Genomic DNA, 26711 nt, shown 5'->3' on the forward strand with positions numbered 1-26711 from the left:
TGAGACAGGGCTTCTCTGTGTAACAGCTCTGGTTATCTTGGAATTTGCTCTCTAGACCAGGCTCGCCTCAAATTCACAAAGATCCATCTGCCTCTCCCCTCCCCATGTTGGTATTAAAGGTGTATGCCACCACCACCAGGCCAACTTTCTGATTTGAAACTTACTGCCGAAGTCAGTGTGATGCTGATATAAAATATAAAAAGTATATTAATGTGATTCTGGCTTAATACATATAGTATATGAACCCATAAAAATTTGGTCAAATGAGTTTCAGCATGAGCATGAAGATTGTTTGGTCCCCAACATTAGTACTAGAGAAATTTGAGGTCCACAAACAAAAGAATGACGCTGTACCCTTAACTATGCATGAAAATTAACTTGAGTTTTTAATACCAAGAGAGCAGGATTTAGTATTGCTTTCTTAGATAGAACCAAAAGCAACATAGGTAACAAAAGTAAAACTGATAATTCTAGATTATATAAAAAGCAAGGATACAATCAAGAGATTAGAAAGGCATTCATGAAATGTAATGAAATTGTAACTTGTAGATTTTATAAAGGATTAAAACAGACTATATATAAAGAACTCCTACATTTCATTAACAAAAAGTCGATTTAAAAAAAATAGGCAAAAGACATGAATACAAGCTTCTCCAAGAGAATAGGCAGATTTTAAAAAAATGCTCAACTATTCAATTAACTAGGGAGATACAAATGAAAGCCATTTCATTTTTCATACCTATCAGGATGCTTAGAGTGTGTGTGTGTGTGTGTTATAAAAACAGAAAGTAACAACTACTGGCATGGATGCAAGAAATGTAACTGATGATTGCCAGTGGATAAATAAATTGATGTGTCCACTATGGAAATGTATATGACAATTTCTAAAAATGATAGACATTCGCAGGAAGTTAATTTGTAGCAGTATAATTCACATTAGTCAAAAAGTAGAGGTAGCTCCAGAGTTTATATGCATGAATAGTTGAATAAAATGTCATATGAACTTGGCATGATGGCACATGCCTACAAATCCAGCACTTGCTAAGCTTAGGCAGAGATTGCCAAATTTGATAGCAGCACAGGGTATGTAGCAAAAACCTTTGTCAAGAAAATTTGTATATACATATGGACTAGCACTCATGAATTCACAGGAGCTCTGGCTGTTGGTACAAGATCAAGCCAGTCAATATTTAACATGTGCTGCAGAATAATCTTTTTGTATACTGTGAGGATGTTGTCACTCTGACTGACTTACTAAAAATCTGAACTGCCAATAGCTAGGCAGGATTTCCAGGCACAGAGGACACTGGGAAGAAGAACAGTGGAGACACCGGGAGATGCAGAGCAAGCAGGATGGGCAATACAGGGATGAGGTAATAAAGTCACAAGACAGAAAGTAAATTAATTGAAGTGGGTTAATTTAAGTTATAAGAGTTAGTTGGAAACAAGCCTAAGCTATCAGCTGAGCTTTCATAACTAATAATAAGTCTCTATGTCATTATAGGGGAGCTGGCAGTCTCAATGAAAACTCTGCCTGCAAACATGGGTAGGGAAGGGCTCAGGAAGCCCACTCTAGCTGAGAATACTGACAACTCGATGGCTTCTGGGGGAGGGAGAGTCAGTTTCCATGACGATGTGGTTCCTGGGAGGTCAGCCATGCTCTGGTGGATGGCTCCATAGCTAGCACAAAGTGAATACAGGGTTATTTAAAGAGGACAGAAAGTTGGAAGTTGGTGGGTGGATCTGAGAGAATTAGAGGTGAATATTATCAGAATAAATTGTATGACATTCCCAAAGAATGAATACTACATTAATACAGATTACCTGAAAATAACTTTTTGTTGTACTTGTGTCACCATCTCAAGTAGTTATTTGTTCACATTTATTTGTTTATTGATTGACTGACTGATTTTTTTCGAGACAGGGTTTCTCTGTGTGACAGTCCTGGATGTCCTAGCATTCATTCTGTAGACCAGGCTGGCCTCGAACTCCATAATCTGCCTGCCTGTGTTTCCCAAGTACTGGGATTAAAGGCATGTGTCACCACCCCTCAGTTTATAAACATTAATTTTTAATTTTTACTTATTCATTTATGTTTCCCAGGCTGACCTGGCTTCAAACCTTTGAATACAAAGCAATCCTCCTGCCTCAGCCTCCTGAGTAGCTGGACTATGCCATCACACCACCTCCTATTTGTTCTGGCAAATATGTAAAACACATGATTCTAAACTCAAAACAATGAGATCAAGTACAGGAAGTTTAACTTCCAGCTTCTTTCATCCCATTTCTTTCCTTCCCAAATAATAACTGCTGTTTTATCTTTACACTGTTTCATTTTGAAAATAAACATATATATGTTAAGTATGCATACATATGCTTTATATATCCATATATATGAATGCAATTTCATAGCCCTTCTCTATTTATAAGTGCATATCTTGCTTTTCCTTAATAATACACCCTAGAGATCACTTCATAGATGCTTCCAGAAACTGCCAGCACTCCGTTCACATTCACAGCTATAGATGACTCCAAGCACTCAGTACTGGCTATGTGGAACACTACTTTAGCAACCAGATAGCTACTGGTGGATATTTCATTATTTCAAATTTTGCTATCTTCAACAACACTAAAATGAACAGACTACTACAGTTGGCATTTGTTGTTATTTGATTTTCAAGACAGGGTTTCTCTGTGTAGTCCCTCGCAGTCCTACAATTCACTCCACAGACGACCAGGCTGGCCTCAAACTCAGAGATCCGCCTGCCTTTGTCTCCCAAGTACTGGGATTACAGGAGTGAGCGACCAACACCTGACACTGCTACTATTTTTATCATCTGTAAATTTATCATCAGGCTAGACTACTAGTCTGCTGTGAGGTTAAGACAAAGGATAATCACTTATATAATTGTGCTAGGTGCTATAAATTGCCTCCTCACAAGAACTATTATTAACCTACAAGAGAACCTGTTTTCTCTACAACCTTGCCAAGAAAGCATGTATTAAATTTTAGGCATCTTTGGCAAATGGAGCAATAAGAAATGTTATTCCAATATGGTCTTATCATGTATCTAACCTATAAAGGAGAATGAGTATTTAACATTTTAAAGATTATATACATTTCATTTTAAGGTGCTCTCTATTCATTTTACTTATTTATCATTTATGTGATTTGTGTGTGGTACAAACGTGTGCAGGTGAGCTTGTCTATGTATGTATGTGTGGAGGCCAGAGGGATGACATTAGGCATCTTTCCTATTGCTCTCCACCTTGAGACAAGGTCTCTCACTGAACCTGGGCCTCACCATTTTGGCTAGGCTCGCTGGCTACGGCGCATTTGGGATCTGTCCGTCTCTGACCCATGTTCTGGTTAAATGTGAGCGTATAGGAGCTCACAGCTGGCTTTCCTGTAGGTGCAAGCTCCAGTCCTCTTGCTTGTACAGCAAAACCTCTTTTAACTGCCGAGCCACTTCTGTAGTTGAATGCAAAGTATCGAAAATGAATTAAATTGGCAGGATACAATTTAACACAGTTAATCCTATTTAACTTATTAAAACATTTATTGTGTGAGTATGTGTGTATACATGTGCATGCACTCATGCATCATGGTATACATGTGGGAGTCAGAGGAGAACTTGTAAAAACCAGTTCTCTCCTCTACAATGGGAGTTCAGGGAATTGAATTCAGGCTATCAGGTTTGGTGGCAAGTGGCTACCCCCTGACCAGCTAAAACAACTCACACTATGTAACTAAGTAATCTGACAGGAATTCATCCAGGATCACTGTGTTTTGAGGACAGGTCACTCTGATGAAGTATCAGGGCTTCCAGTCATCAGAGCTCCCCCACAGATATAGAATTAGGTCTATATCAGTACATAGTAGGATCTTCTCTTTGAAAAACTGGTGAAATCTAAGGGCTATGAATCTAATTTCCTCTTGATTCAGACTATCCTTTCTCTAGCTTTCATTCACTTTCATCACTACCATGTTTTCCTTTTGTCTAAGGTGTCTGATTTTCCAGAAGCTGTCTCCCCAGGCCCTGCCCCCTGACCTCTATTCACCTGCTTTACTAATATTCTGCCTTTGCTTTTCATTTTCTCCTTTAAGCCTCTCCTATCAGGAGAAAGGTTTTTTCTTTTTCGTCTTCATTTTTACAGAGAGTCTCATGTAGATCAGGCTGGCCTTGAATTCCTGCTCTTCCCCTGTCTCCAGAATACAGTCATTTTCTACCATCCTTGGATGGGAAAAACTTAGCATTATTGTACCTTTAGAAAATCTTGGTTGATCCTTCACTTCTTACAGAATAAAACCCAAACTCCTCAACTGTGATTCAACTCCATTGTAGTCATTTTACCTATCTAACACTGGTTCTCAAGCCCTGTATTCCTTTTCTTCATTCCTAATGTTCTGTTATTCAACTCTCCTTTTCTCTGTGGAAAAGGACCCACTTGAGTTGTGGAATGGTCTTTCTGTACGCTGTGAGTATGTGTTGCTCTCACTGAGTGATTAATAAAGCTGTTTTGGTCTATGGCAAGGCAGGATAGAGCCAGGTGGGAAATGCAAGCAGAGATGCATGAGAAGAAGGGTAGAGTCTGGGAGATGCCAACCATCTGCCAAGGAAGCAAGACATGTAGAAAATGAGGTAATGCCACAGCCACATGGCAAAGCACAGATAGAAACATGGGTTAATTTAAATAAGAGCTAGCTAGTAATAAGTCTGAGCTGAACATTTATATTAAGCCTCTGAGTGTTTATTCGGGAACTAGCAGGCAGGATAAAAACCTCCAATTACAAATGGTGTACCAATGTGAGTCTCTTGAATTTCCATAGGGCATGAGGAAGGTTTTTGTTTTTGTTTTTTGTTTGTTTTTTTAAAAAGAGGAGGTGGATCCCTATAAGAGTTTCTGCGGGACAGTGAGTCCTTGAGTAGCTAGTACATTAAGTAGGAACAAAAAACTAAGTAAAGCCGGGCGGTGGTGGTGCACGCCTTTAATCCCAGCACTCGGGAGGCAGAGGCAGGCGGATCTCTGTGAGTTCGAGGCCAGCCTGGTCTACAAGAGCTAGTTCCAGGACAGGAACCAAAAGCTACGGAGAAACCCTGTCTCGAAAAATCAAAAAAAAAAAAAAAACTAAGTAAAAATGCCTGCTACAGCGAAAGCATTGGGATTCTAGTTCTCGGTCATTAACCTCTGACTGGGCATGAGCTTTAGGCTAGACTTTCAGGACCTAAGAAGTGGGCAGAGCAAGTTGCCAAGGCTGGAGGCAGAGGTCCACACTGCTTAGCAGTTTAAAGGTTTGTTAACATGGTCAAAAAAAGGCTAAAAGATACACAGTAAAAGAGGTCCAGACTGTAAAACCTCTAAAAAGGTTGCAATATGTTTTATAATGTGCATAGGCTTAAGAAAGAAATAAAAGGGTATTGGCAGTTATAGAAAGGAATAAATAATTCAAAAATAATATGATAAAGTCTTTAAACAGAGAAATAAAATAACAAAAGATAAGTCACATAGAAATGGAAAATACACAGGGAGTCTGAATCCTGTGTTGATTTTACATTTTTTGATGGCTGACAGGCAAGAAACAGTTGCTGGGAGACATGGGATTGAAAGAGAGATTGATAAAATATACCAATCTAAGTATTTTAAAAATGTCTTAACTTTAGAACAGAAAAATGTATTTGTAAAATGGACCTTAAAAAGATGCATTGCTTTGGAGAACTGGTTTTGCTTTTGTTTTCACAGGAAACAAAACAGGATTTGTCCCAGGTTAAGATGGACCAGATTTGATCAAGGGAGACTTCCTGAACCTTTACAGGTGATTATCTATCAGCAAAGGTTATAACTGGTCTTCCCAGGACTTGGCCATTATATCAAATTTTCTCAGGATTCCCATAAGATTATCAGCAACACCAATCAGCATGAAGTAGTCTAGAGAACTATGCCCAAATTTCCAAAATATTGTTTATATATGTTTGTTTTCATTCAAAGGGGTTGGTTATAAATTGTTATTGGTCATAGTCAATCTCTTTTTGAAAGAAGAAAGGAAGACATGATGTAGAAATGTATGATGTGGTTATGATGGGAGAAAAGGGTAGATTATTGAATCTACTTTTATTCAAAAAACAACTGTTAATCTCAAAATAGTTTAACTGATATGAATTTTAATTTATTGATATAAATTTAAGGTCAATTTTGTTATACTGTATGTATTGTCCTTTTAAGGTATGTTTATGCAGCTAATTAAAAAATGTAATATATAATTAAAATACAAATTAATAGTCATCTATAATAGTCAAATTTATAGGCATATGTTAGGTATACAAAAATATATTTCAGTTAAGTAATCTTCAAACACTTCAAAGACTTACAGAATATGGCATTTAAAATGTTTTAAGAACTTAGACTAAAAACACCCACAAAAAATAAAAAATAAAAACAAACAAAAAACAAACAAACAGAAAAAGAACTTAGACTTTTCTTGAAAGTGAAACACGTTTGCTCTAGGCAGCACTAATTACTTCAAAGAAGATGATGGGCATCAAAGAAATTCATTATGGAGTTTACTTTCAGTGTTACAAGGTTAGCCATTTGGGCAAGAAACTATTCTTTCCTGGACTGCTTGACAGTATGCTGTACAAACTGGACATTCAGGCCCCACAGAAAAGTGACTGCTAAACTTTGCAAAAACAAAGTGGGATGGTCCTTCAGGTTCCAGCTTCTCAGAAGAAACTGCCAGACATTCTGCAGTACACAGAGGAAAGTGATTGATGAACTTTGATAATACAGGTAAGACAGTCCTTCACATTTTCTGCTTCACTGAAAAGTCTGCCAGATATTCTGGGCCTGTAGGCTGAAGATGGGTGCCCCAATGTTATAGAAAAACTTTGGGTGACTGTCCAGGCAGGCAGATGTCTTTGTCATTTCTAAAGTTTTGGAAGTTGCTTCAAATGCACACTTGCTGTTTATTCAGGTAATTTATCCTCTGGGGTCTTTGATGGAGTTGAAGACTAGATAGTTATAGTTTTCATTAGTCACAGTAAAAGATAGATATGAAACTTTAGGCTCACAAACATAGAATAGATGACATTTTCCTTAATTTTGTCAAATATAATAGACTGGATATTGTAACTGATTCTTGCTTGCTGTTTTGTTTTATGTAATTTTACTATGTTAAAGTAAAAAGCTTCCTTTCTGATTAGACAGAAAGAGGGAAATGCTGAGGGAAATGTCTTTCTGTATGCTATATGTGTTTCTCTCTTATACTGGTTGATAAATGAAACTAATTTGGTCTATGACAAGGCAGGATAGAGCCAGGTGGGAAATCCAAGCAGAAATACAGGAAAAGGGAGGAGTCTGGGAGACGCCAGCCAGTCACAGAGGAAGTAAGACATGTAAAAATAAGTTTAACAAGCCATGAACCACGTGGCAAAACACAGATGAGAAATATGGTTTAATTTAAATATAAGAGCAAGCTAGTAATAAGTCTAGGTCATCGGCCAAACATTTATAATTAATATAGGCCTCTGAGTGATTATTTGGAAACTAGAGGGCGGGAGAGAAACCTACAGTTGCACACTTGCCTGAAATTTCCCTTCAGTATGTCTGATGAAGCCTTTCTTATTCTTTGAAATGATATTCAGCTCAAACATCACTACCTCATTGATAGAGGGTTGCAACTCCTCACTACACCTCATGCATATACATATTAAAGCAAGAAATATTAAAGCATTTACAAGTTTAAATACTTTATAATTTATATGCATCTTCAAAGAAAATTTCCCAAGAAATTATTTTAAACTTAGGAGGCTGTTAGCTTGTGAAAAATTATATCTGACTTATTCTTCAATATTAAAATAATTTTATTTTACTGCTTTAGAAATTAAATTTGACTGCTTTAGGATTAAAGCCTGCTGTTTAATTCTGACAACCCGAGTGGACTGAGATGCCTAGGAAATGAGTACTGCACACTGCTGGGTGCCTACGATGCATCTCCACAGAGCATGAGGTGATTAAGGCTCTGGTTTTAACAGTTGTTCACACAGTTCACTGATGGAATGGAATCCGAGCAGACTGTTCGGGGATGGTGAGATTGTAGGAGGCAGGGCCTAATTGGAGGAAGCAGGCCCCTAGGAGTTGAAGGGTATCTATTTTTTCTCTTCTTTTGGATAAAGTCTCACATAGCCCAGGCTGGTCTCAAACTCACTATATAGACAAGGATAACCTCGAGTATCTGCTTTTTCAGTCTCTAAGCATGTATAGCACTACACATACTTGAAGTGTATCCTGTCCATGCCCCGTCCCGTCTCTCCTCTTTGCTTCCTGGCTGCCATGATGTGAGTAGCTTTTCCCTGCCAGGTCCTTCCTCCATGTTTCTTCTCTGTCATAGGCCTAAAGGACATGGAACCTGGTGACCATGGACTTAAACCTCTGAAGCAAGCCGGGCAGTGGTGGCAAATGCCTTTAATCCCAGCACTCAGGAGGCAGAGGCAGGGGGATCTCTGTGAGTTCGAGGCCAGCCTGGTCTACAAGAGCTAGTTCCAGGACAGGAACCAAAAGCTACGGAGAAACCCTGTCTCAAAAATAAAAAACAAAACAAACAAAACAAAACAAAAAAACCCAACCCTCTGAAGCAGTGAGCCAAAAATCTTCCTCTTCCCTTGTTTGTATCAGCTATTCTGTCACAGTGACTAAAGGTTTAATACAAGGGTACAATATTAATCATGGAATTGTTTTAAAAATTTACAACTCTCACTGGACGATAGTGGTGCACACGCTTTTAATCCCAGCACTCGGGAGGCAGAGGCAGGTGGATCTCTCTGAGTGTTTGAGGCCAGCCTGGTCTTGAAAAACAAAAAACAAAACAAAAAGGAAAATTTTACAACTCTCAAAATCGTCATGAACTTTTTCAATATAGTACCAGACATTACTGTTTTGTGTAAAATAACTCCCACTCAATGTTTCAAAGGTCTAAGCTGGGCTGGTGAGTTAGTGGATAAAGGTGCCTGTTGTACAAGCCCGACAATATGAGTTCAATCCCTAGAACCCATGGTAGAGGAGAGAACCAACTCCTGACAGTTGTCTTCTGACCTCCACATGCATGTAGTAGGGTGTGTGTGTGTCTGTGTATGTGTACATACACACAGTAAACAATCCACCTTGTTATTATTAGTCACACAAAATTTTAAGTATTTTGACAGTTTTTCAGGAAGACACACTACAGACTTAGCAGTAAATTCAAAGGTGAACTAGCATCAAGATAGAATTTTGTAAGGAACATTTCAGTTTTCCTTTCAACTCAGCTTTTTTTTTTCTTGCTAATAGTTCAGGCTTCTTTTTCTCCCCAGTCTTTTTTTTCTTCTTCTTCTTTTTAATAGCCTAAGGTTCTAACCAATTGAGCTGCTGCCACCTTCACATTAAACTTTAATAAGCTAAGCTTTTTAAGCCACATAAAAATTTCATCAAGCATTTCTCAACCTCAGGGAAAATGGAAGGAGGAAAAAAGGTCAGAACATCACTTTCCACTCAAGTATCGTCTGGAGAGGGACGCTATGAAGGGAACTGCAACAAATGCTAAGAAACAAGCGCCCTTTGTGGCCAGTGCCAGATGGTGAATTTTTTACTCCTTCATTACATACAGGCCCCACCGAGGGTGCTAATTGCCTGATCATCAGACACCAGGCTCCTAGGACAACCACGAGCATCTCAAAGCCCTCTGGATATGCCCCATTCAGCTCTCACATTATCATTGGCTTCCTGATTAAAATGTTTTCAGAAGAACTCCTGATTATCTTACCTTTTGGTGTTCCATGTGGCATTTAATGATATTTATAATTCATAAGGTATTTAATAATAACAAACTCATCTTCAATTTTTTTTTAAAGCTAGCATATACTATCATTCCAAGGAAAGAGGAAGGGCTGCCAAGAGCCTTGGCCTTAAATGAACACTGGGTGCTGAGCTCTCTGGGCTCCCTTACTACCCAGCCCCACCGATTCCCAACAATGTGCTGCAGAAGTCTTCAGCCCAGAATAGGCTAAGTCAAGAGAAAACCTGTTTGTCCTAACAAAAATATCTGGAAAAGAGGGGACTTATGTCAGAAAACCTCCAGAGCATTGTCTGCTCTATTTTAGTCAAATGTCAAAGAGGAAACATTACTCTTCCCCCCAACATGGCCCTTCTTGAACTCAGTGAGAGAAGGTGATCTCCCAGACCTAGCTGCTCAAAGGAGCAAGTTGAGTGCACTGACCTCACATACCTCTAGTACATGCCACCAACGGCAGAACACACATGTTCTTCTGCATACATTAAGCACCATGATTAACCATACCTAGGGTCATAACCAAGTCTAAGAATTAGAAAAGAACCGAAAACAGTATTTCTCTGATCATAACGTAAGCAAATAGGTATCATTAGCACTACTTCACAGCAGATTCCCTAAACAACCGGAAAGGAAGCACTTCTTAATACACAGGTTGAAGAAGAAGGCTGGGTGTGCTGGTGTATGTCTGCCATCCCAGCACTTGGGGCTGGAGGCAGGAGAATACAGAACTGAATGTAAGCACATGTCAGAACCTATGAGGCAGAACTATAGCTTTAGTACTTCATTAGAAGTGCTGTCAGAAATTTATAGCACAAGATACTTGCATTAGAAAAGAAACTGCTGAGCCGGGCGATGGTGGCGCACGCCCATTAATCCCAGCACTCGGGAGGCAGAGGCAGGCGGATCTCTGTGAGTTCGAGAGTTCGAGACCAGTCTGGTCTACAGAGCTAGTTCCAGGACAGGCTCCAAAGCCACAAAGAAACCCTGTCTCGAAAAAAAAAAAAAAAAAAAGAAAAGAAAAGAAACTGCTTCAGACAAATGAACTGTAGACTTAACTCTAAAATGTAATAAATACTTTAAACATTTAGAGGAAAGGAGGAAATCTTTGTGAAACAAAGAGCTTTTTACATACAATTTCAAGGGGAAATTCCAAATTAAACCTTATCAAAAAAACCCCAACCATTTGTTTTCCAAGACTGTTAAGTAGCTGAATAGACAAACTGCAGATGAGGAAAAAAGCACCTGCAAGGCACATGACTGTCAAAGCAATACCATATCTACACTACAGAGAGTTTAAAAACTCAACAGCAAGGAGCTGGAGATGACTCGGTGGTTAAGAACACTAGTTGCTCTTGCAGAAAACTTCAGTTTGATTCCTAGCACCCATGTGGTTCACAACTGCCTGTAACACCAGTCCCAGAGAATCTGACACCCTCTCTGGTTTCCTTGGGCAATTGTATCCATGTGGTGCACAGACATGCATCTGGGCAAACATATAAAACATAAATAAATAAAATATATTTAAAAAATCCTCAACAGTAAAATACAATTCAGAAAAAAATGGGCAGGAGACTTAAGTGGCCATTTCAATGAAGCACTTGAAAAAATGATCAGGGCGGGGTAATGGCTGCCAGCATAGTGTCGGCTATATAAGCATGAGGACCTGCATCTGCATTTCAGCATCCAAAGCCTGGGTGCAGTGGGACACATCTGTAGCCCCAGCATACTCAATTCTGACCTCTGGCTTCAACACATATGCACGATATGCTTACACAGAACACATATGCATGCATGCAAGATGTTCAATTATGACCACTGGAGAAATGCACATTATAATAGCAAAAGAAACGTATACCAATGTTGTCTAGACATGGAGGAACTGAACTAGTCACACACTACCGGCAGGAATGTAAAATAATGAAGCCACTTTGGAAAAGGACATTTTTTTTTTTTTTTAAAATACCGGTACACATCTTTAATCCCAGAACTCGGAAGGCAGAGGCAGATGGATCTCTGTGAGTTGGAGGCCAGCCTGGTCTACAGAGTGAGTTTCAGGAGAGCCAGGGCTACACAGAGAAACCCTGTCTTGAAAAAAAAAAACAACAAGAAAAAAACATAAACTAGACATTTACTTACATTGTGTTCAGAAGTTCTTTTTATTACAAGGAAATGAAAACTCATGGTCAGATAGAAACCTGTTCGTGAATATTCATAGCTATTTTATTATACCCCCAAACTGAAAATAATTCAGGTATCCTTCAATAAGTGAATGGCTAAGTAAATTATAGTACATCCACACCATTGAATACTACTCACCAATAAAAAGAGCTACTGATGTATACAGTTTGTAAGGACTTCCTGGAACTATGCTGAGTGAAGATGAAGAAACCCAGCTCTCCAGGTAAAGTCTATACATCATTTTTTTTTCAAGACAGGGTTTCTTTGCATAGCTCTAGTTGTCCCGGAACTAGTTCTCTGTAGACCAGGCAGGCCTTGAACTTACCAAAATCCATCTGCCTCTGTCTCCCAACTGCATTTCCCAAGTGCACACACCACTACCACCTGGCTATAGAACATTCTTGAAATGACAACACCAGAGATGGGGAACAGGTTAGTGGTGGTGAAGGGTTAGGGGAAGAAGGAGTCTCTGGCTATGAGACAGCAGATGACCTTTTCCTTATGGCTTGACCATGGTGAGTTCATGAATCTGCATGTGATGGAGTTGAACAGAAGCACACACATGCACATGCATGAACACAAACCAAACAGGACAGCTCTGCAGACATTAGTGGACTCAGAGTTGAGCAGAAGCACACACATGCACATGCATGAACACAAACCAAACAGGACAGCTCTGCAGACATTAGTGGACTCAGTAACAGCAGTGTACCTGTGCTGTGATCTTCCTACAGTTAGAAGATCTGGGGAAGTGGGTCTCTACTGCTTCTGACAGATCAGAGCAAGGCTACCATTACCCTAAAGCTTAAAAAGAGTTGGTGATACTGACAAAATGCAGACAACCTGGATGGAACCATGAAACACGCCACACTGACAAGTACAAAACACCTGACCTGTGCTCTTCTGAGATGTCAGCATCAGGAAACAGAGTAAAAAGACAGCACAATCAAATGTAACCTATATTCTTACCTAAGCAACCTGGGATTTCTTTGCTATCAAGGATATATCTGAGCAGTGCTGGAGAATCTGAGAGAGCCTATTGGTTAAGAAATGTATCTAAAAAAGTTCATTTTTCTGACTTTGATAACTATACTGTGTTTATGTGAAACAACACTTTCTTCTTCTTTTTTTTAAAAACTGAAATGGAGTTTAGCTCAGACTGGCCTGAAACTCACTGTATGGCCCAGATGGCCTCCAACTCCCGAGGGCAGGGATTACAGGTGTGTACCACCGCCCTGACATGTTTTTGTTATTGGTTTTGTTTTAAATACATTATATAAAGAAGCATTTAAGATGTATGATCACAGGATCCTCATGGATTATGGCTGTTTAGAGTACTGGTTAGCTCACCTGGTTCCTGTCGCGAGCATTTGTGTACCTGATCTTCTGAATGAAGTAGAATATGAGCCACGCTGAAGAAATAATCATCAAAACAATAAAGGATATTGACACGAAGACTAGAGAGCCACGGCTGAAGTTCTTTGGCGGCATTCGAGTTCCAACAGCTATTGTCATTTGTACAGAGATGTTTTTCTCCAGATAACTCAAAATATCTTTACCCCTCAATTCTGTTATCATGACAGCAATAATATCTCCCGTGCCTGTAATGTAAAACAAACACACAGACTCAAGTGACAGCTGAAATTCATAGAATTTCATCAAATTAATACACATATATGTTCCCTGGAGAAATTAACACAACTTCTGCTAAAGAGAAAGGTTTGCAGACTCCACTGTTCAGCTGACATGAGGCTGCAGGTGTGCACACACACAGGAGTGGGAACATATGCAGTACTCCAGACAAGTAGGTAAGGCATAAAACACTGCAGTCTTACTAATTCATGACCTGCCTTACAGCTGCACTGAGAAACATGAAGCCAGCCACCTGTGACTTAATCAGGATGGGTTACAGTATAAAAGATCTTGAGAAAAGTGCTGTCACTTATGGCATAGATAGGTGCTTCTCACACGCATTGCTGAGCAACAACTGTGTGTACAACAGGGAATATATAGAAGCACATGTCTTAGGACACATGCTTGGCTACAGTGACTTGCAGTACCAAATGGCAACATCTTTTATTGGTAACATTTGAAACTAACCTTGGTTTTCTGTCTAGAACTAACTGTAATCAAGCTCTTTCCACAGCCCGTCTGGATCTCAAACTCAAGATTTTCCCTACACAATTTGGAGACAGCATCTCATGTTGCCCAGGCTGGCCTCAAACTTGAATATTCTGTGTCAGTCCCATCACATCTAACCATGTGCAGTGCACTCAAGTCCTCTAGGCAGGTCCAAGTTTCAAATTTCTGGACTAGCATCAGAATGGAACCCAAAGCTTCAGCTTCTAATAGCTGTTCAGAGGTCTGCCCACAGGCACAAATTCTGTAAATTAACTACAAGGATGGTTCAGTTGTTTTTCTAAGCCCTATTCTTATATGGTTCCAGGGGGCAGAAATAAGTCAAAGCAAGCAACCACTCCCCTGAGGACAGCACAGGTCACTATCCCTTTTGTCCTCTGGTAGGGAATAGTTTTCTACTTAATTTAAGGAGGCAGGGGAAGCTTCTCTACCACATGCAACTATCAGCAGCTGTCCTTTCCTAAGGGAAAGTTAAGTGTCACAACATGCAACTCCCTCCCGCCACCCCAAGACAGGGTTTCTTTGTACAACAATTTTGGCTGTCCTGGAACTCTGTAGACCAGGTTGGCCTCAAAACTCAAGAGATCCTCCTGCCTCTGCTTCCAGAGTACTGGGATTAAAGGTGTGCACCACCACTGCCTGGCCACAACATGCAACTTTTATAATATATCTTTTCCAAAGAACCCAGAAAAAGACTAGAGGCTAGGCTTCCCATTTATTTTGGGGAAAAAGAAAATTATAACCACTTACATGAATACGAAGAAAGGTTATATATCTAAATAGAAAATACCCCCTAAAAACAAGAAGAGTACATCAAAATTTGACCTTTTGAAGGCTCCTTTGATAAATATTAAAGACATTTATTTGGTTTTGTTTAGCAGTCAAGATGATATGTAACAGAAACTCAATAACAAAAGTTTTAAGAAAAATATGGTACAATGGAATATATATTCATGTAGCATTGTATTTAAAACTGTTTTAGTCATTTTATCAGAGCAGTAGTTTATCAGTTTTTTTACTTAAAAACTATAAACAAAAACAAAACTGCAAAATTAAAGTTAGCATTATTAATACCTGCCTCTGGTCAATAAGCTAAAGAAAAAAATCATAAAATAATGCTAAACCAGTTTAAATTTACATCTAAAAACCTTAAGTTTGTGCTTTTACAATGTTGATCAACAGGCATAATCTGTGGTGTAGAATACCAGGTATGGCTATAAAGTAACTGAGACGGATCCCACAAACGACATATGACAATCAGTCTCATTGCTTTATAATCACACCAAGTACAATTGGTTCTAGAAATCAGTTCTGAGGCTCCCTCTTGAAGACTCAAGCTGGAAAAGTAGTGGGGAGAGCTGCACAGTTAGCCAAAGGAACCAGTCCAGTAATTTCATTTAAGCAAACACTAAATGGACGAGTCAACTATTCTCAATAGAAGAGCTGTTTGGGAAAGAAACATTTAATTAGTTCAACACCAGTCAATATTCACTGAGCACATACCATGATCAAGGTTTTCTTTCACTTCTTTTAATTTTTATTTTTCTTTCACTTCTTTTTTTTTATTATTATTTTTTAAATTTATTTATTTATTAAGGATTTCTGCCTCGTCCCCACAACCGCTTCCCATTTCCCTCCCCCTCCCCCGACCAAGTCCCCCCCCCTCATCTGCTCGAAGAGCAATCAGGGTTCCTTCCCTGACCTGTGGGAAGCCCAAGGACTGCCCACCTCTATCCAGGTCTCGTAAGGTGAGCATTCAAACTGCCTAGGCTCCCACAAAGCCAGTACGTGCAGTAGGATCAAAAACCCACTGCAATTGTTCTTGAATTCTCAGTATTCCTCATTGTCCGCTATGTTCAGCTAGTCCGGATTTATCCCATGCTTTTTCAGACCTAGGCCAGCTGGCCTTGGTGAGATCCCAATAGAACATCCCCATTGTCTTAGTGTGTGGGTGCACCCCTCGTGGTCCTGAGTTCCTTGCTCGTGCTCCGTCTCCTTCTGCTCCTGATTTGGACCTTGAGATTTCTGTCTGGTGCTCCCGTGTGGGTCTCTGTCTCTGTCTCCTTTCATCGCCTGATGAAGGTTAATATTCCTGAGGATGCCTATGTGTTTGTCTTTGGATTCACCTTATTTAGCTTCTCTAGGAACATGAATTATAGGCTCAATGTCCTTTATTTATGGCTAGAAACCAAATATGAGTGAGTACATCCCATGTTCCTCTTTTTGGGTCTGGCTTACCTCACTCAGGATAGTGTTTTCTATTTCCATCCATTTGTATGCAAAATTCAAGAAGTCCTTGTTTTTTACTGCTGAGTAATACTCTAATATGTATATATTCCATACTTTCTTCATCCATTCTTCCGTTGAAGGGCATTTCTTTCACTTCTTAAGCGATAAAGAAATTACCTGATCTTAACTAACATGAAAAGTACACCGACTCTCAGGAGGGCAAGAGTGACTGAATCTTGGTATAGCCTTATTATCCTAGCACAAGGAAGAGACTGGGGAGGGCTGGCAAAGGAGACTGAAAAAGATCAAATAAAAAGTCCCAGCTGCACACTCAGATGCTAATACAGTACACTGCAGACCCCCTCTCTCCAACACTTGCAGCTGAGTTGGGCTCAAAGAATCTAAGACGGCTCAGACACTTAAACATTTGGGGATGGAGGCTAAAGAGATGACTCAATGGTTAAGAGCACTGGCTGTTCTCGCAAAGGAGAGGGTCTGGTGCCCAGCACTCACATGGCAGCTCGTAATTCCAATCCTAAGGAGAACTGACACACTTCTGGCCTTCGAGAGCTCTTGCACACGAGGTGCACATAGACTCATGCAGGTACACACACATATACAAAAAGGGGTAAGTAAACCTTAAACACAAAACAAAAAAAGATCTTGGGAGTATTGATCCAGATTCAGAAGGGATGATGACAGAGAAATTTTAACACTCAGGATTAAATCAGAATTAGAACAGCAGTGATTGGTAGGAAAGAAGGATTCATTAACTAGAAAGACGAAAGCATTTAAGCAGACATAAAATATTTGTTACGTCCACCACTATGCCTATGTTCTGCAACACCAAGACAAAGCTTTGGAATTCCATGCATTTTAACAATCAGGTACCTATGTATTACTTTTCTTACTGTGATAAAACACCATGACCAAGGCAATTTACAGAAGGAAGGGTTTACTTGGTTTATAGATCAGAGGGAAGGAGTCCGTCATAGCAGGGAAACATGGTAGCAAACAGTAAGTATGACAGCAGGAACTGGATGCTAAGAGCTCACACCTTCTTTTTAAAAAAAATTGTTAATTTGGACTGGAGAGGGAGGGGTAGGGGAAGTGGGGGGGATGGGGGAGGGAAATGGGAGGAAGGGAGGAGGTGGAAATTTTTAATAATAATTATAAAAAACACATTTTATAAGAAAATTGTTAATTTAATTTCAAGTATGTGCTTATGTGTGTGGGTTTGTTTGTAAGTTACAGTTGCCTGCAGAGGCCAGGAAAGGTCATCAGATCCCCTGGAGCTGGGGTCACAAGCAGTTGTGAGAGACCTGATGTGGGTGCTGGGAACCAAACTCAAGTCCTCTCCAAGAGTAGAATGTGCTCTGAACTTCTGAGTCATCTCTCCAGCCTCATATCTTGACCTGCAAGCAGTAAGCTGAGAGAGCAACAGAAAATGCTGGGAGTCTTTAAACTCTCAAAGCTGGCCTCCACAAATACCTCCTCCAACAAAGCCACACCTCCAAAATATCCCTAAATGTCACCACTGGCCAGGGACCAAGTGCTTAAATATATGTGCCTATGGAGGACTTTCTAAGTCAAACCTCCACAGATAGTATTAATTTCTTATAGATGACAATGAAATGAGACTATTATGATCCTTGCTTTTAGTTACTTAAAGAAACTTTCTTCATTTTATTTTTTAATTACTTAATTTTATATTTATGTATATGTTTGTATATCTGTGCCATGTGTATGCTGGTACGAGTGCATTGGATTCCCTGGAGCTAGAGTTAAAGGTGTTTGTGTGCTGCCCGATATAGGTCCTGGGAATTGAACTCAGGTCCTCTGGAAGAGCAGCAAGCATTCTTAACTACTAGGCCATCTCTCCAGCCCTCCAATTTTTTCTTTTAGTATGTTAGTGTGGCTATTTGAATTAGCATTTCTTTTCTTCCCCTTTTTATTCTGAGAATTTTTCTTTTTTCTTCATATTTTATTATTTTTATTCTATATGTATTGTATTTTGCTTGTATGTATGTCTGTGTGAGGGTGTCTAGAACTAGTTATGTCTGTGTGAGGGTGTCTAGAACAGTTGTGAGCTGCCATGTGGGTGCTGGTCTTCTGGAAGATCAGCCAGTATTCTTAACTGCTGAGCCATCTCCCCAGCCCCCGTACTATAAGGAACAGTTTCAACACTATGGGAACATTTATGTACCCTTTGTTTAGGTTTGCAAACAGGAAACACTTTGGCTTTTCTACATCTGTTTCTTTTGGCTGGACAAATTGAGAGTAGATTACAACCAACAGGACATTACAATCTTTAATAATTCAGCAATTTCTACTAAAATAAGGTTAATTCAGATGCTCACAATTAACTAATTCTACTAAAATTACTTCTGATAAAATAATATAGTGTCTAATATACTTCATATTCAAATATTCTGATTCAGCCTAGTAATTCAAACAAGGGCTGTGAATACCATACCTGGGTATCTTGTCTCATTATAGTTTCCTTTGACCTTAAATAGTTTCTTAATTATTTTAGTTTACTGTTCATGAAACTGACTTAAAAATATATAGATTTTATTTATTCATTGTATTTGTGTGTGTAAATGTGCCATGATGCATCTGGGGTGAGAGGAAAATTTGCAGGAGTTAGTTCTCTCCTACTAAGTGGACCCCAAGGGACAAAACTTAGGTTGCTAGGCTTGGTGGGAAGTGCTTTTGGGTCTCGCCATTCCTGTTTTTCTTTTTCAAGACAAGGCCTTCCTTATGTAGTTCAAGGTGGCCTCAAAACCTGCTACAGCTGAAGACCACCTCATGGCCATGATACTCCCGCTGTAGTGGTGAAACTCCTGTTTCCACCTCTAGCAATGGGACTACAGGTGTGAATCACCAAGCTGTCTTTCTGAAGAGTACTGCCCTTTCTGAAGAGTCTAAGGCAGATATTTTGAAAATGCCTTTCTATTTGTGCTCATTTGATCAGTTCCTGATCGATGTCCTTTTATTGTTGGTATGAGAACTATGAGGTAATTCCTCCTTCCTTTCCTCCCTCCCTCTCCAGGGAGTCACCTCAGGAAGCAAATAGTGGTTTTACTTTTATTACTGATGGCAAACTTTATGACTTGAATAACTAGTACCTTCCAGATTTTATTATAAATAAATGTATTTCTATTAATTAATAAGCAATCTGTAGAGTGATACTTTCTGATCCTGTGAATAGCCAGAGTCTCAAAAAGCTTTTACTCAATGCTCACAGCATCCACTGATGAAATAATTACTATAATGATATCTACCAAACTGTTATTTTCTAATCTCCAGAAGTGATTCTGTCCTTAGAGGCATTTACAATATTTTCTATTCATCTTCCCCACTCCCATGTAAACATAGAAAGAAGTTGGGACTGGTGTTGTACACCTCAGGAGGCGAGGCAAGAGGCTAGCAAGTTCAAGGGAAACTTGGTGGACTTAATAAGACATTGTCTCAAAATAAAATAAAAAAGGGGGGTTAAGGTGTGGCTCAGCTGGTAGAGTGCTTGCCTAGCATGCACAAAGCCCAGGGTTTGATTCCTAGTACCACACAAAAATCGGGCGTGATGGTTCATGTTTGTAACCCCAGTACTCAGGAGATAGAAGGGTCATCCTCAGCTACACCTGTTATGAGGCCAGCCTGGATATCCAAGACTGTCTCCAAAAGCAATAATAAAGTAGTTAAAAAGAAGCTGGGTGTAAAGGGGGACTGCTCTTTTGTTCCCAGCTGCCCAGACCCAAATAATCACACAAAAACTATATTAATTTCAACACTGTTTGGCATATAGCTCAGGCATATTTCTAGCTAGCTCTTACATCTTAAAGTAACCCTTTTCTATTAATCTATGTATCACTATGAGGCTGTGGCCTACTGGTAAGGTTCCAGTGTCTTTCTCTTTCAGTAGCTACATGACATCTCCCTGACCCTGTCTTCTTTCTCTCTACATTCAGTTTAGTTTTTCTGCCCAGCTCTATTCTGCCCTGCCATAGGCTAAAGCAGCTTCTTTATTAACCAATCGTAATAAAACACTCACAGCACAATCAGCTGGTGGCTCATGTTTATAATCTCTGCATGGAGAAGCTGAGGTAGGAGGATTACACTGAGTTCCAGGATAGCCTGAATTACAGAGTAAAGTCCTTTCGCAAAAACAGTAAATAATTGGTAAGTAAATTTAAAGGCGCTGGGGACACAGCTCAGCTGCAGAGGAAAGTGCAGCATGTGTAATACGTTCTCAGTTCTCAGGACCACAAAAGTTACTACCACCAATGGCCATACAGTCACTGAGCCATCTGTCTTTCTGAAAAACAGAGCACCTGACTACCAGATATTCTATATTCCAGTGAGTAAAAAGGATGAATGGAAAAATATAACACTTCCATAATTATGCCTACAATAAAAATCAACTTTGAGGTGCCAAATTAGAAACCTCAGAACTACCCTCCTTTGGACTCTGGAATAAGTTCTAAGATTCAAATCTGAGCAAGTTGTATAACCCTTTAGAACCTAAGTTTCTCTTTTCAGTAGTTACTGATTGCAAATTTCATGACAGATGGTAACAAATGCTATAGCTAATGGGTTATCTGTTGCTTGCTATTCATAGAAAGTAAAAGGAGGAACTCAAAATCCTACTATAGAATGTAGGACTCCATTCCCTTTTCAACTGTTCTCTACTCGCTCAGGAGGCACTCAGCTACCTGCAGACTAACACTACAGGCTTACTTGCTTTCTAGAAAATACCATCTCTGTGTAAGATTCCATTTAAAACAGGCCAACAGTTGAATCTGTCTGTTAAGTCCAAGTCACCATGCAAACTCAGACAATTTCAGCAAACTTCCCCTTACAGAAGCTCACTCTCACAGTAAGTTCCTTCAGTAGCACCATAACTGGGCAGTTACTGGTAATGGCACTAGAATTAGTCTTACAGAACCCAGTGACCTTTCACATGTTAATCAGAACACCACAAGCTAAATGAAAGAGTCTTAAAAATCACTTCCAAGTTCTAGAATAGCTACTGAAATGACAGGTATAACTCTATACCTACAGCACACTGTTCATCTGTCAAGGGACAGTCAAACCCCATCTTGCTTCCCCTATATTAGTCTAGTATGTTCACAGATGGTTCTACTGGCTTAAGTCTTTAACAGTGTATGCAGTTTTTTATTTTTTCATGTTTGGCAGTCATCTTAGTTACTCTTCTATTGCTCTATCCAAATATCATGACCAAACTGACTTAGAAAAGGAAGTTTTTAAAATTGGGCTTATGGCTTCAGAGGGTCAGAGCCCATGACAGCAGAGCGAAGATATGACGGCAGGAACAGCCGAGAGTTCCCATCCTGATCCTTGCATAGGAGACAGAGAACACACTGGGAACGTGCAAGTGTTTTAAAACCTCAAAGCCCTCTCCCAATGAGACACCTCCTCCAAGAAGACCACACATCCTAATTCTTCCCAAATAGTATGAACCCATGAGTGGGCATTCTCATTCAAACCATCACAGCAAGGGTGTAGCTCTTTGGCAGAGCACTTGCTCAGTAAGCTTGAGACAGTACATTTTCTCCAGCATTAGAGGAGAGCATAGCGGTAATTTTAGTAAATTCAAGGGATGGTTGTTTCAATTATATATTTCTTGCTGAGATTTGTTACTCTTCCTTCTCTCTCCCTCCCTCCCTCCCTTCCTCCATCCTTTGTCTTTTTTTTTTTTTCCTTCGGGATAAGGTTTCTCTGAAGCTTTTGGAGCCTGTCCTAGAACTAGCTCTTGTAGACCAGGCTGACCTCGAACTCAAAGGCGTGCGCCAACACCACCCGGCCTTGTTATTAGTTTCTTAAAACACAGATTTGTCCTGTCATTCTTCTGTTCAAGTGTCTTTGCTGTTACCTCCCTATAAAATTGAAGTCCAAATTCCTCACCCTAACACTCAAGGAATCTGGGGAACCAAATGGTTCAGTGTATCTGGTGAGCCATATTTGGATAGTCTTTGCCCTAATGAAATTGCTGGTCAAAGCAATTGATTGTGGGGCTGGAGAGATGTATCAGCTCTTAACAGGACCCAGGTTTGGTTCCAGTACCCACACAGTGGCTCACAGATGTCTAACTCCAGTTCCAGGGAACCTAACACCCTTTTATGGCCTCCGAGGACACCAAGAACACATGTAGTACACATACATACATAAATGTATACATACAATTTTAAAGAAAACTTAAAAGTGACTAGTAGTGGTTAGTTTAAGGAGAATAGCATAGAGGAGTAAGGAGAAAAACTAGGAAAAGATGGAAAATGTGCTTAAAAAACTAGAAATTTCAAGAGAGCAAAATGAAAGGAGAGGGAAGAATAGGCAGAGGCAGTGATCGGAAAACAGGATACTGAGTTTGAGACTAGAGATTGACAGTTCAGTGAGGTGGGAAGAGCCAGGAGAACAGCGATGGGATCAGATCCCTGAAGAAATGAATAGTTGAAGGACTAGAAGAAATTTAGGTTAGGATGTTCACCTGATGTTGTTCAGGATTACATCAGAACTATGAGTGGATAAGTAGCTGAGAGTCAAGATGTGTGATGGAAGGGACAAGGCAGTAAACTATGGCAAAGAGGGATCGTGGGTATCATGACACTGGAAAATACAGTTTTGTCATCGAAGCACACTGGCATGAAAGCACCTGCAGTGGAGTTATGACAACATCAGCACCATCCACCCAAACCCACAAAATCTCACAGCACCAACTGAAACTGGAGGGGAGTCAAATGTGGCTGCTACCAAGTAAGGCCACGGTCATTGATGATTCACTATGATATTGGACTAGGTTATCTTCAAAAAGCCCATGCTCCTTTACCCTTCTGAAAAGAAATTCTTCAATCTCATACAAGTAAGGCTAAGAGACAATATACAGTGCTGGCTAGTTTTATATCAACAAGTGTCCAGCCCATTTTGGGTTGATGGTCCTGGGTTCTATAAGAAAGGAGGCTGAACAAATCAAGAGGAGCCAGCCAGTAAGCAGCTCCCCTCCATGGCCTCTGCATTACCTCCTGCCTCCAGATTCCTGCCTGTTTGAGTTCCTGTCCTGCCTTCCTTCAATGATGAACAGTGTTGTGGAATTGGGAGCAAAATAAGCCTTTTCCTCTTCAAGTTGGTTTTGGTCATGGTGTTTCATCACAGCAATAGTAACCTTGTCTAAGACAAGGACTTAAATGCCAACTTTTCTTCTCACACTACCTCTTGACTACGTGAGCTCACTTAGTAATCTTGGTCTGGGTCTTTTTGTGTCATAAAAACCAAGAGATGGTAGGAACAAAGATTTATAAACATCTTAGTTTCTGGCTGAAAGATTTTGGAGTGGTTACATTCAATTATAGGAAGCCTACAAATACTAGCCTTTTCAAGGCAACCAGTTTTAACCACAGGTAGTTAAAGTGTAAAGAAAATCTTCTTTGCCCAAATAAAGACTTCCAAATGCCCACCCATAACTAAATGTCTCCATAGCTCTTGGCTCTGTCCTTAGACAAAGCAGCATGGAGTAAATGACATCTCATCCACCCGCTACGGTACAACACTGCATACAGTGAAGGGAAGACCATGTCAATAGATCCAATTTCAAGCTGTGTTCAAATCAAAGAAAATCTACTTTCCACACAATAGTTTTTCAATTATTCAAAAACTCCTTCCCTGGAGCCCCACTTATGGCTTTCTTTCCCTATAGAAACCATTCCTAGAGCCCCCCAAATTGTCGCCTGAATTCTAGGCCAGCAAGGGCTACGTAAGTTACAGCCTCTGTCTTAAAAAAAGGAAAACAATAAAAGCCCCAAACCCTCCGTTCTGTATATACACCACATTGTCCACCCCTTCATCTGCTGATGGACACATGGACTGGTCCTGTCCCTGACTACCGCGACTGCTGCTTGTATGCCCTCAGATCCATTCACAGGAGTGGTACAGCTGGATCAGGTAAGAGTCCTAGTTCTGGTTTTTAAGGATCCTCCATGCTGATTCGACAGTGGCTAGACCAATTTGCTTCCCAATGGTTACACAAAGGTTCCCTCCCATCCTACCTCCCCCAGAAGCCTCACCAGCCTTGTTATTTGTTAAGTTTCTGATGGAGAAGATATGGAATCGCAATGTAATTTTCATATATGTATTTTCCAACTTGCTAATTTAAAAAAATTCTTAACTTTCAGAAAAGTTGGAAGTATCAGCCAGGTAGTGGTGGCACACGCCTTTAATCCCAGTACTCTGGAGGCAGAGGCAGGAGTGAGGCCAGCCTGGTCTACAGAGCAAGTTCCAGGACAGCCTGGGCTGTTACACAGAGAAACCCTGTCTTGAAAACAAAACAAAAAAACCAAGCTTTCCCCTCTCCCCAAATGAAAGTACCTATTTATTTAAACCCTAGAACCTTTGAAGGTGAGCTGCTGGCCTGATATCTTACTTCATTATCCCAGATACATAGTATACATTCCCTCTACCACCATGCACACACACGCATGCACACACATGAGGGGGAGGGGGAAACAAGTGAGGAAGAAAGGGAGAAGGAAACAACCCCTTCGAATTAAAAATGATTCTGAATGGATACCATATCTTCTCATTTCAGAATTATTTTCATGTCTCCCCAATATTCCCAATAATATCCCTTTATAGCAGTGTAGATCAGAGTTGTTCAAAGCACTTACCCATTAGACTTTTTAAAGATACTGTTAGTTTTCAAACAGTCACTCAGTCTTTCTTTGAAGTTGATGACCTTGAGGGTTTACAGCTCAGCTACTCTGCAGAAGGTGTTTCCTCACAGCTAGGTCCAGGTCACGCATGGTGTGTGCTTTTCACTACCAGATGGTGTAGTTTTGATCCATCCATTACCAATGTTTACTCTGATCATCTGGGAAAGCGATGTTCTCCAGACATTTGCACCATGAAGCTACTCTTTCCCCTTGTGTCATCAGTAACTATTCTGTGAGGAAGCACTTTGAGACCAGGTAAATACTCCATTCGTCATGAAATTTCCATTTTCTTTTACCTTTTATATGAGTATGTAGTCATAGATTAAAATAAGTTACTAACATTGTTTATTTTGACATTCAAATTCCAAGCATGCTCATTAGGAGAGACTGTTTACAGTTTTTCCGAGTCTTTTCCAGACAGCAGTATTTTAAGTTTCTTGCTAAAATCAACTGTTAAAAAATGAATATAATGCTTCTAATATCAAGAGCAGGGTAAGTCTACTGCCTCCTCATTTGGAAAATGTTCACAAGGACACAGCCAGGGGTTTTCTTAGTAACCTGGCACACATTAGCCAATAATTAAATTAAAGGTCCCAGGATTTCTTCACTTGAACTCTTTCTTAAGCCAGATTCTCCACAAACCTTTGTTATTGATTTTTAGTAAGTCAATCTGCATGCCAACTTAATAAATACATTATTTGTTATCTGTGTTCCAAGAGTCTATCTCCTTAGTGTTGTGTCCTTTTCAAGTGAAACTCTTACAGTTATGTTTTGTTACAACTTTCTTATAAAATACTTTTAAATAATTGGTTAAGCACAGAGTCAGGCATTCCAAGTAGGGATGATCTAAGCTGGAGGAGAGTGGCCTACATGTTAACTTTCACACCAACCACCAGAACTCTATATATCTCTTAGTGTCTTCTAATCTGTAACCTGTGAAATGGATTTCTATTTCGTGTGTAGATGGAGGGGTGTACACGCATGTGTTCATGAGGATATGTGCATGTGTGCATATATGTGTGGAGGCCAAAAGTTGATACTGGTTGCCTTTTGCTATTGCTCTTTACTTTTAAAAAAAATTCTTTACATTTTACTTTATTATAATTTGGAGGCATCCTGCACATGTGGAGGTTAGAGGACAACTTCATGGAGTTGGTTCTCTCCTTTTCCACATTTATGTGGATTCTGAAGGTTGAATTCAGGTTATGACAGGCTTGTCTTGTGGGGCAAGTGCTTCATCTGCTGAGTTTCTCACTGCTACTTTCACTTTTGTATCTGGAGCGCACAGATCTGGTTAGGCTGACCGGCCAATAAGCTCCAGGGATCTTCCTGTCTCTATATCCCTAGTGCAATCATCATAGCACCTGGCTGTTTTACATGGGTGTTGGGGATCTGAACTCAGTTTTCATTGCTTGCATAATAGGCACTTTACCTACTAAGCCATATCCTCACCTCCATGAAATCTACTTATAAACTAGAATTCCAAACCTATGCAGAATCTTAATGTTATCTTATCTTCTTCCTCTTTTGTGGCCAGTGGGAAAAGATAGGCACAAGACAGACAAAAAAAGTAAGTCAATGATGGGCTCAAACAAGAAAGCAAGTATAACAGAACATACTCA

The 26711-nt window shown here is 39.9% G+C and overlaps 1 protein-coding gene across 3 annotated transcripts in view; it reads right to left on the bottom strand.

Annotated features, from left to right (window-relative positions):
* The window catches only part of Rnf130 (ring finger protein 130), a 106560-nt gene that overhangs the window by 41505 nt on the left and 38344 nt on the right, over window positions 1–26711 (bottom strand). For all 3 annotated transcript variants that reach the window (XM_041664031.1, XM_041664032.1, XM_041664030.1), the window contains exon 3: window positions 13349–13599. In XM_041664031.1, coding sequence (XP_041519965.1) covers window positions 13349–13599 — 251 coding nt within the window. The remainder of the gene's footprint in view (window positions 1–13348; window positions 13600–26711) is intronic.

Source organism: Microtus oregoni, unplaced genomic scaffold (assembly GCF_018167655.1).
Source record: "Microtus oregoni isolate MIOR12 unplaced genomic scaffold, Mior012 000015F_ref0000493, whole genome shotgun sequence".
Taxonomy (NCBI): Eukaryota; Metazoa; Chordata; class Mammalia; order Rodentia; family Cricetidae; genus Microtus; species Microtus oregoni.